Source organism: Merops nubicus, unplaced genomic scaffold (assembly GCF_000691845.1).
Source record: "Merops nubicus isolate BGI_N331 unplaced genomic scaffold, ASM69184v1 scaffold7828, whole genome shotgun sequence".
Classification (NCBI taxonomy): Eukaryota; Metazoa; Chordata; class Aves; order Coraciiformes; family Meropidae; genus Merops; species Merops nubicus.
The window spans coordinates 20,874-31,628 of NW_008623563.1; the positions used below are offsets into that span (position 1 = coordinate 20,874).

General features: G+C 42.2%; 1 protein-coding gene across 1 annotated transcript in view; it reads right to left on the reverse strand.

The window, feature by feature from the left end:
* Positions 1-5,890: 5,890 nt before the first annotated feature.
* The window catches only part of MAPKAPK3 (mitogen-activated protein kinase-activated protein kinase 3), a 46,130-nt gene continuing 41,265 nt past the window's right edge, over positions 5,891-10,755 (reverse strand). Inside the window, exons 8-10 of the mRNA XM_008945105.1 lie at positions 10,518-10,603; positions 7,749-7,829; positions 5,891-6,246 (exon numbers count right to left, since the gene is read on the reverse strand). Coding sequence (XP_008943353.1) covers positions 6,088-6,246; positions 7,749-7,829; positions 10,518-10,603 — 326 coding nt within the window. The 3' untranslated portion in view covers positions 5,891-6,087. The remainder of the gene's footprint in view (positions 6,247-7,748; positions 7,830-10,517; positions 10,604-10,755) is intronic.

Below are 10,755 nucleotides of genomic sequence, written 5' to 3' on the forward strand. Positions count from 1 at the left end.
GCTTAACATTGGAAGAAAACAATACAACTCTGTTCAGCTTCATTGCAGCCTTAGGACCAAGAATGCTAAATTGTTTGCAACCATGGACCAAGTAAGTACATTTCAGGGGCTAACGGTGGAAAAAATCCAGCTGTCAAAGCAGCAGAGACTTTACTAGTAATTTTGGCCTGCAGCCCCAGCTAAAACATGTTTATTGTCAGATCTGGAAGCTGAACTGAAGCAAGGTCGAGACACCTGTATATTATCTTCAAGTACCACACCTCCTCAGACAAAAGTTAGCCTGGCCCTTCATGTCACCTCCAGCTACTTCAAAGCTGCATCTTCTCTCTTTTGGCTCCTGAAAGCTAAAAACACTGCAGTACATTTCAGCAATTGCTTCTCTGTGCAGTCTCAAGTAGTATGAGGAAACCTACTGACAATGATGCCTCTTGTGCCTATATGCAGTTAGAGTGGATCTATGAGATCTTGGCACCTGGCAGATTTATCAGGCGGGGAACTTGGAAATAAATTTAGTGCTGGGCATCATTTACAGATTTACCAATATAGATGTTCATCTACAGTCACAGGGTTATCTTCCACATTTCCCTCGAGTGCAGGAACATCCTCCTTCTCCAGTGGTAAAAAAGACTAATAAAAAGTTGAATCTATCCCGCTGTGTCTGTACAGAGGTGGCATTTGCAGGAAAAAAAACATAAGTTGGTCGCACACAACAGCAGACTTTTCTTACCTTACTCTTCAATATGATGTATCATTCCCCATTTCTACTCCCTTTGCCCTATATTAAACTCTTCTAACCACACAGACTGAAAAAACAACTCTATTTTAAAGATGTACTTAATACTCAAAAAGCATTTCCTTAGCCAGTGCAAAGATTTCAGGGAAACATTTCTCCAACAAATGTTATTTCTTAGTATTACTCTAACCTCTATTTTCCAGATACGGAATCCGTTTAAATATGTACCTGAAGTAGACTTGTTTGTTAGCTTGCAAGAATTTTTAACACTTTTTTTTTCCTTTGAGGTTTCAAGTATGTGGTCTCCATCTTCCAAGTTCACTTCCTTGTCTTCATCCTGTTCAGGCTCTCTAAAAAGAGAATTAACTATGTTCATTCTCAGCTCCACTACTGGGAGCAGCCACGTGAATAGGGGAAATACTCAAGTACAGGGAAAAAGAGAATTCTCGTATTTCCACAAAAAAACTCTCCAAAACACATACTTCTAGAAGAAAGGAGTTCTCCCACATGTGAATTCATTCCCCTTGTCTTCACACCCTTTGTTGCTGTGTTTTGTTAGTGAGCGTGAAAGGGCACTGGTGAACGAGCTGGGATATGTCCATTAAAAAATGGGAGCTTGAGCTGGCTCCCGTGACTGGCTCCATCCTCACGCTAGGCACGCAAAGATATCAAAGCAGCTGGACACAGATTAACACTTCTCCCCTACCTTTAATGCAGGTTTAAACAGTGCGTGTACTTATGATTACGTGCAAGTAATTAAAAGCTTCAGTTCTCTCCTCCTCACTAAATCTTCCTTTTGTCCAAGGAGCCTTTGTCTAAACATGGGCCAAATAAAGTCTGAATTGAAAAGAGGATGGGAAATTAGATCAAACTGTGCATGTGGCATTCTCATTTTCCCTCATGTCAGACAAGTCAGAAGCAGTTACATAATTGGGCCTCTAGACTCTAGGCAGTGAAGTGTTAAGAGAGAAAAGTAATCCCAGGACTGAACGCTGGGGTTTGACAAATAGAAAAACACAGAAGTAGGCCAAGAGCTTACAATTAATGCTAGTTATTAATTGTACCATGTCAAAAAAAGCTTCATCATATGGCACGTGTGGTCAAAGAGGTAAGAAAGCATGTAGTAGAAGCAGTGGAAAAAGCAAGGGAGGTACTTGTATCTGTGCTTGTGTACACGCTTGTGTGTGAATCAGAGAAAGTGTGCTTGTGAGTGAGGAATCAAGAATGTGTGTGTAGGAGAGGAGTATGGTGAGGAGAAACACAAGGGGAGGCACCGGCCCATAAGCAATCACTATGAAAAGGAATGGGGGTGGGCAATTGTGCAAAGTCCTTTTTTTGCTTCTGCTCTAAAAAATAAATAGACCTTTTAATCTGTGTTCTCCTTGAAGCCTTCTCTATTGACCATTCATTTCTCCTTTTTCTTCCCAGCTCTTTACCTCCTCTATATGGCTGATGAATATGCAAATGCATAATCAGTCCTATAATAGCCTATCCTTTCTAAAAAGAGGCTATAAATTTGGATCCTGAACAGCAGGTTCTAAAAAGACTATTATACTGTATGGCTGGGGGAAGAGGCAAGACTCAAAAACAACCAGCAGCACACCAGAGCTCTTTATGATGTGTGGGAATGCAGCTAGAAGGCAGGCCCTTCCTGTGACAGGGAAAGGAACCATCTCCTGCAGCCCGTGCCCGGGGCTCTCAGTGCACCAGTCCACTCGGACACAGCTGAAGCAAGAGCAGAGCTCCTCCACCCTGCTCCCATTGTGCTACAGAAGGCAGCTGTGCTACAAGCAGGACAGCAGTTTGAGGGTCCATGCATCACATATCAGCTGCTTCCCAACTCCCCAGGAGCTGCCGCCTTTTTTTTTAGAGTGAGCTACCAAGAACCTGGCAAAGCTCAAGGAGGACAAGTGTAAGGTCTTGCACCTGGAAAAACATAATCCAGGAGTGCAGCACAGGCTGGGATCTATCTGACAGGAAAGCAGCTTTGTGGAAAGGGACCTGGGAGTGCTGCTGGACAACAAACTCATTAGGAGTGAACAGTGTGCTACCACAGCAAAGAAAGCCAATGGGATGCTGGTTTGCATCAACCTGTAGAGATAAAAAAGTCATTATCCCACTCTACTCAGTGCTGCTCAGGCTACTCTTGGAATACTGTGTTCAATTTTAGTCCCAAATATACAAAAAAAAAAAAAAAAAAGAAAAAAAAAAAAGGTGGACAGGGTCCAGAGAAGGGCCAAAAAGATGATCAAAGATGACAGAGAAGCTACCATATGAGGAAAGGCTGAGAGGATATGGGTTTGCTCATTTTTGAGAAAGGAAGGCTTAGGGGAGACCTTATCACCATGTTCCAGTACTTAAAGGTGGCTACATAGAAAGTGGAGACTCCCCTTTTTACCAGGATTCCCATGGGAAACATGAGGGGTAATGGGTACAAGCTACTCCTTGGGGGATTCTGACTGGACACAAGAGAAAAACTTTTCACAATGAGAACAATGAGCGGTTGGAATAATCTCCCCAGGGAACTGATGGAGCCCCCAACACTGGACACTTCTAAGATTCAGCTGGATGGGGTGCTGGGCCATCTTATCCAGATCATCCTTTTCCCAAGAAAGGTTAGAATAAGTGATCCTTGAAGGCCCTTCCAACCCACTACTCTATGATTCCATAAAATAAGCATAAACACTGCTACACAATTCTTGCATACAATTCCACGTCTGCCAGTTTGAGACTCTTCCTCAGGTTCCCACCAGGCTTTACAGTATTGCTGGATGTTGTCACTACAGGGTAGAACACAAGAACTGTTATCCCAGATTAAACGAGATGGTGTTGTCCTCTACACAGGGACTGAATTCTGAAGGTGCTGTGCCCAAGTGCATCAGTCCATCACTCCAGCTTCCAAACTGCAGTGTGGTAAAGACTGGAACCCTGCAAGAAGAAACCAGATGGTTTCTTCTATCTGTACCTGAGTGGTTTTCCATGGTGCAGATGGGCTTTGCACCATGGAAAACCACTCAGGTACAGATAGGTGTCTTCAAGCTCCAGAATGAACTGACAAGCAAGAAGGCACTAGCTGGAAACCAGGAGCTCTGGCTCAAACTTTGGGCAAGGCAGAAGGAAAAATGCAGGTTGCAAGTTTCACTACTGCCATACCCAAGGCAGCCGGGACATCACCACATTATACACAGGCTGCTCTGTTAACTGGGAGAGTGGGAGCACGTATCACCCTGATGGGGCACAGAAGTGGGAAAGTAGGAGTGATGTATATAGAACCCTCAAAAACTTTGTATAAACAGACAGTAATGTGGATCTGGCTCTAATCACAGCTGTTGCACCCTGAACACATCACAACTCTTTGTTTAAATAGTATTTGATTAATTGGTAGGAGTAATGATGATGAAATAAATATAAAGCAGGCTATAACCATAGAGATATCTAGATAAACATGAAACAATTAAAAAATACATCTTTGCAGAGATTGGTATTTAAAACAAAACCCTTGTAAGCTTTAAGAAATGCTCAGAGTTGGGTAGCCTTTGAACGTGGACATCATTGAACACTTTCCTTGTCCCGTTTCCCAATCACCTTCACACAGATGTACCTCACAAAGCAACACAAACTCTGCAACATCTCAACAAACCCAGGGATGACAGGAGGCAGAAACGCTGTAACACAGTTTATTAAAATCAGTTTATAAAACCCTAGGGCCAGTTCACAAAGAGGAACGGAGGTCTCACTCGACACTCTGAAGATGGAAACAGGGGTCCCCAGACAAGGTCCAATGCCTCAAGGTGATCTTTGTTGGAGGTAACAAGATCTATGCAGCAGTCAGATCTGACAATTCAGAATCTCTCTGAGCCTTGTTTTCCTTTTTATCTTTTAACATTTTTCTGAGACCATTAACACACCAGTACTCTCTGTGCCTACCATAAAGTAGTTTTTGCCTGCATCCTGGAAGCACGTAATTTTCATCATAGACTCTGATAATACTTTCACAAATATTTGCCTCACCTCAGCTACAGAAAACCCTAAAATACAGCTAGACGAAATATTTTGATCACAAAGTAAAACACATTAGCAAGCCAAGGCTAGGATCCCATAAAACCAGAATTAGCATAGGAAAAAAAAAAAACCAACAATGGATGGATATACTTCTAGGTCATCTCCCTTGGGTGGTGAAGATCTCTGGATCCAGAAACGCAAAGAAAACACTGCAAATAAAGTAGTAACCTCCCCCTGCCTGACCTTAGGAAACAAACCAATCCCAGCACCCCAAAATTTGCTATGATCAGCATATCTTAGGCACAGGATCTGGAGATAATTACCAGAAGGGATGCTGGCAGACACCAGGGTCCATTCAGAGAACATGTATTTGCCACTTCTTCCCGAATTTCAGAAGCCTCTCTTCTAGAGCAGTCTTCTGTATGCAACTGGGACTCGGGGGGTTGGACTCGATGATCTCTGGAGGTCCCTTCCGACCTCTAACATTATGTGATTCTGTGAGTTGCATGCCCAGCTGCAAGCCCTAGAGGTTGTGGATCCAGGAGGAACAACAATTTTCTCTGCAGGGTACTTATAACTAATGAAATCCTCACATGAAGTACCATTTAAATTAAAAACACTGCAAGAGAGAGATCTGACAGTGGCACAGACACAACATAACGATTGCAGTTTAGAAAACTTACATGTTATCAAGAAAGAGTCCATGACAAACTCAAAACTTCACAGGAGACTACATGAAGACTTGATGAAAATGGAAGTGTATGGATGTTTGTTCCTGTAACAGGAATAACTGTTTAGGTGATACTCTGCAACTACAGGAGGTGAGTTTGGAAATATTGACCATTACCAGTTCTAACATCAAATGCTGTCCAGATGTATCTGTAATAGAACTGCACCTGTGCTACTCGTATTAAGAGCAGTGACATTTTTCTCCTTTCTTAGTACTCGTGTTTAAACTACTAAAACACTCCTAGCAGAACACTCGGCATTTTTCCTATTCCCAAGTTTAAAACCGTAGCAGAAGTTGCTCTTGCAGATGGCTGTTAAAGACTCAGTGCATTAGTATGCTCAGACAGCCTCTTGTCCTCTCCTCCCAACCAACACAGTTAAAGCCAAAACAAAAACCTGTGACATTTCTGGTATTACTGCACTTTGCCTAGCAATACTCAACAGAATCATGTCATACACATCAGCCTTTATAAGCAAAGCTCTGATTCAAGTTATCAAAATGTAATCTTCCACGCTGCTCCCTCTTCACAGGGTAGCTTCTCCATGGACTGAGTTGATCATACTGATTTTGAATTGCTCCTTTTAACTTTTACCCCCCACCCGCAGGTCCTTGACTTCTCTTCTCATTGGTTATTGCACCCGGGGGCTGCAGAAGAGGCACCTGCCTGCTTCTGTTTCTTACGGCGTTTGTTCAGGAGGCGGTTGTTGGAGGTTTTCAAGTCTTTGATTTTCACCTGATCATAGTCCACTCTCATGGTAGCCAACGCGCTGGTCATCTCCTCCTGAAACCAAGGAAGCAGTTTACTGAAAACCTTTAGGCAGAGAGCGCACAGCCACTCCACACCACTGCCAGGAGATGAATGTACAAAAAGGAGCCCTCTGTTACACTACAGCCAGAAACAGCTGAGCCCTTTCTGCTGCACTGCACTAAAGGCTTCATTCTCCTCATGGACTCATTCAGTAGGAACTATTCACATGCTGTTTCATATGTGAGCATGCAGGACCACACTCTGTTGGCCTATATTCCACCATACCCCTACGCCCAGCACTTCTTACAGGCTGGCTCTGGGCCTTCACCAGCTCCTGAGCTTGGGCTTCTTACACCAGACTCAGCACACTGCTCTCCTTGCTCCGTTACCAGTCTGGATTAGCAGCAACCTGAATACAGAGTCCACAAAAAGGTCTTTAAAAGTACGTGCTTCAAATTCACATGCTTCCTTAGTTTGAATGATTGCTTAAGTGCAGTCAAATTCTAAACTTTTTATTAAGGTTGTGAACAAAAATCTGCTTAAGTAAACGAATATCTAGGCATTTAGTTCAGGAAAGGAAAAATGATTAAATATTATGGGAATGTCGGTGGCCCAAGGGAATACCTCTGGGACCCATAAAAAGCACAAGCATAATTAGTTCTCAAAACCATGGAAATGAAGAAGGCTAAGTGAAAATGTCTGTTTGATGCCTTTGACTAAGGAGGTAAATGTTGCCTAGGTCCTATGAAATTTTACCATTACATAGCTCAACAGTTGAAACTATACATCAGTAATTTAAATAAAATCAGTCATCAGTAAAATACACTGCAGGAATGTTGCAATTCTCAAAATGCCAAGCATTGTAAGCACAGAAAATTCAAAATTAATTGTAAAAGCATGCCAACCTGACAAAGGCCAGCAGGAAAGAGTTATGGCTTGCAAACAACTTTTAGTCTGCCCTATAGTTTCACTTTGAAGGAAGCATTCAACTGTCATCAGCACAAGCAGTAGGTGAGGCACCTGGTTAGATTAAGGGAAAGACATACATTTTTTTTTCTCCGCCCCCCAATGTCATAACGAGACAAGGCTGAGGTTATTTAATGTTGTTTTACAAGATCAGCAGAGTAGAAAACCAGAACGTACTTCAACCCTCCCACCCTGTCCCCCTACATTTTCATCGAATTCTTCACTTCACTATAATGAACTTCAGACTCCCTCAACACTGTCCCGTCTCCTCTATGGTTACATAAAGTGTCTCAGCAGGTAGCATCATTAATACCTTTGATCATAAACCATCTTTGTTGATATCTGGCACAGCTGCAAGGCTGTCAGATAAAGCTCAAATAGAATTCTTATTTTTTAAACAGTTATCATATGCATTACTGTCCTAATCAAAACTGTTTAGGCTACCTTTGTTTAACATTGGTACTCAAAGTAGCTGTAATCTCGAAGGAAATAAGCATCTACAGAGAAACCACCCCATCTAATCTCTTACCAGACTTGACATCAAGAAATTTGAACTATGATTGACTCACTTTAACTTCATCCCAGTGGTCTTTATCCTCTTGCAGGACCCGTGCAGTATGAAGAGGCGTTGGTGGCACCGCCATCGACCTCTGAGAAAAGGGAAAAACACCAAAAGAAGCGTTCTGCAAAATCATATTTGGGAAGTGACTGTTTGCTCTTCTATATGCATGAAGGGCATAAAACCTGCTCTAATGTCCTTCAGTGGCCCTCATTATTCACTCTTCCAATCGCTCCACAGGCAAATTCATGTGTGAGATAGAAAAGGACTATAGTTCCCACACGACTGTATCTTTAAAGAACAAAAGGAGAGAAAGCAGTGCTAAGTTTCTTTCACTCTGCTCCATTCCAGTGCAGCCAATAACCTGTGTTAGATATATTTTTATGTACATTTTAAATTTTAATTGTCATTTCACAATTTATTAGTCAATGTTTTAAAGTGTCTATTGTGACCTTTATCTTCTATGATGTGTCATAGGAGAAATTTTCTTGTACATACACATTAATGATCTGATGAACTGGTTGTCTCAGTTAAGTGTGCCCAAAAGAGGAAATGATGCTATCATTCAGAGTAAGACACCGTTCAGAAGACAGCGCATCGCCTGAGATGCTCTTCCACATAAAACCGAGATCTATGCTCACTTGCCATGAAAGGCCAATAAGGACTTTAAATTAGAATAAGGTGCAATTTCTAAAGCACAAAGCACAGTTCCCTAGTTAAATTCAGCAAGAATCACGGGGTGTTTCTTGCCAGTCCATAACCTAAACTATAATTTTATTTGGATAGTCTTATGCTTTCTACCCAAACTTGCTGTTTACTGCTGAGGCATGCTCCACCAGACACAGCTGCACATCAGGAAACCTACAGAGATTCCTGTACATGTCGCAGCCTGACAATCAGCCACTTTCGGCACCGGTTCGTGACAACATGTCACTGTGAAATGAGTATTACACTGGAAGCAGTGCTTATACTCCACCAAGCTCGCAGCAACCCTGCAGCAGTTACAGATAGGGAAGCAGAAATGACTTCTGCATCCTCTGGAAAAGGACACTAGCTGGCCAGGGTAGAGTTTTATCACATACAGCTCGGAAGAGAGAAATGGAAAACCAGCAGACTGGCTTTTGTGGTGTCCCTGAGCAGGTGTTGAAGGTGCTCTCCTACCTGCTATAAGCTGCTACTTATTAAAAAACCCAAACTTATCTACAAGCTAACTAGAAGATTACATGTCCCACCTAAACCGACAATTTTTAAGAGGAGAGACAAGCACCCTCGTCTGATGCTTGGGCAAGGCATCTCCCCACACACGTTCCCACTTGGGGATTTTGGAAAAGGAAGAACACAGACACTCACTGTTTTTTGGCCTTTCCTTCTCCCTCCCTCTGCCTCATGGAACAAAAGGCTCAGCAGAGGAAAGTGCCAACCTGCAGCTCCTAGGGCATTCTTCCAGGAATGGGATTCTAGCACAGCTCTTTGATGCATCAGAGTCTATAGGCCTTGTCTATAATCTCCTCCTCATTAATTCATTATGTGCATATTTCAAGTAACATGTGTCGCCGTAGGTGGTAGCTTCCTTAGCTATTAGGCACTCATTCTGTGAAATTCATCGCCTGCTGACTTCTGAACACCTCCTTCTTGGGTCTTCAAGCACTTAAAGCTGCAGGTATTTATTCTGAACAGTGACTACATTTATATTTGGTTAAAAAAGACTTAGAAATATTGTCTAGATTTTGTTCCAGTTATACAGAGTCTTTGCAACCTTCATTTCTTACCTTTCACAACTCTCAGTGAAGACATTTATCTGCTTCATCAGGATGTTACACAGCTACATCTCTGTGTGATTCTAAGGGCTTTCTTATCCCCAAACAGGCATTATAGAAATGCTGACTGTTAGTCATGCCTCTGTTTCTGCCCCTTCCTCTGAGGATCAACATAGACACAAAGCACAATGGGAGAAAAGGGCATTCTGCAGTACAAGCAACGCTGCTCCTGACTGATGATCCTTTGGGCAGCAAAAACAAGACTGGTGTCCTTTTAGGCAAAAATGTGAGAGGTATAATCTATAGTTTTGCGTGATATCTACAGAGCAGAGATGATAGCCTGACACTCAGCCTACTACCTCCCGGGATGTTTGTGTCTTGTTTGAAATAATTAATATATTATTAGAGTCTTTTTTTTTTTTAAAAAAAAAATGTTTTAAGGAAAAGTAAATTTAACCAAGTCATAGAATGAAACCTGAAGTGGGACCATTAATAGCTCTGTGTAAGACCCTATCTGGCAGGCCCGTAGAGGTCACTAAGCTGAGACCCTTGCTCTTCCCCCATGTGTTTCCCAACTCTGCCAAGGATGAGAATTCCCACTAAGCATAGGACTGTATTCAAACTGACACAGCTATGCACAATGGTGCCCAAGACCACTAATAATAGCTTTCTTTAAATCCTGCACTGATGAAGTAAGTACACACAGTCTATTTTTATATTTTTAAAGAGAGTAACACATGCATATGCTGCAGAGTCAACAGAGACTGCCTGCTCACAGAAGATATAGATACATTTGGCTTTTGCTTCCAAGGACACTATTGTGGGTGTTTCTCTTTGTGTGTTCTCTGGTAACACCAAGAAGAATTGTGGTTCTACAGGCAGATGACCCTCTGTGGAGGGCACAATAGGTTAATTAAGTTTTTTTTATAGTAATCACCATCCTTCTCTTGCTGTGCTATGTGGAGCTAGGTGTAAGTTCTGCATGTAACAATCCACCCCATAAAGAGAGGTATAAAACTCACATTTATCCAAGGGTGATTCATAAACTGAGAAACTGTCATCCTCTCTGTCGGGTCAGTCTTCAGTAAATGGCGAATCAGTTGCTTGGCTGAAAAACAAGACCAACATGGCATGCTGTAGTCCTACTGTGTTCTCAAATAACCTTGAGAACACAAAGACCTGCTGAGTGAAGAAAGACAATTTTGCATAACTCCAAACACCTACCTATTGCTGTTACCATGTTAAGAAGCCATGTACAGT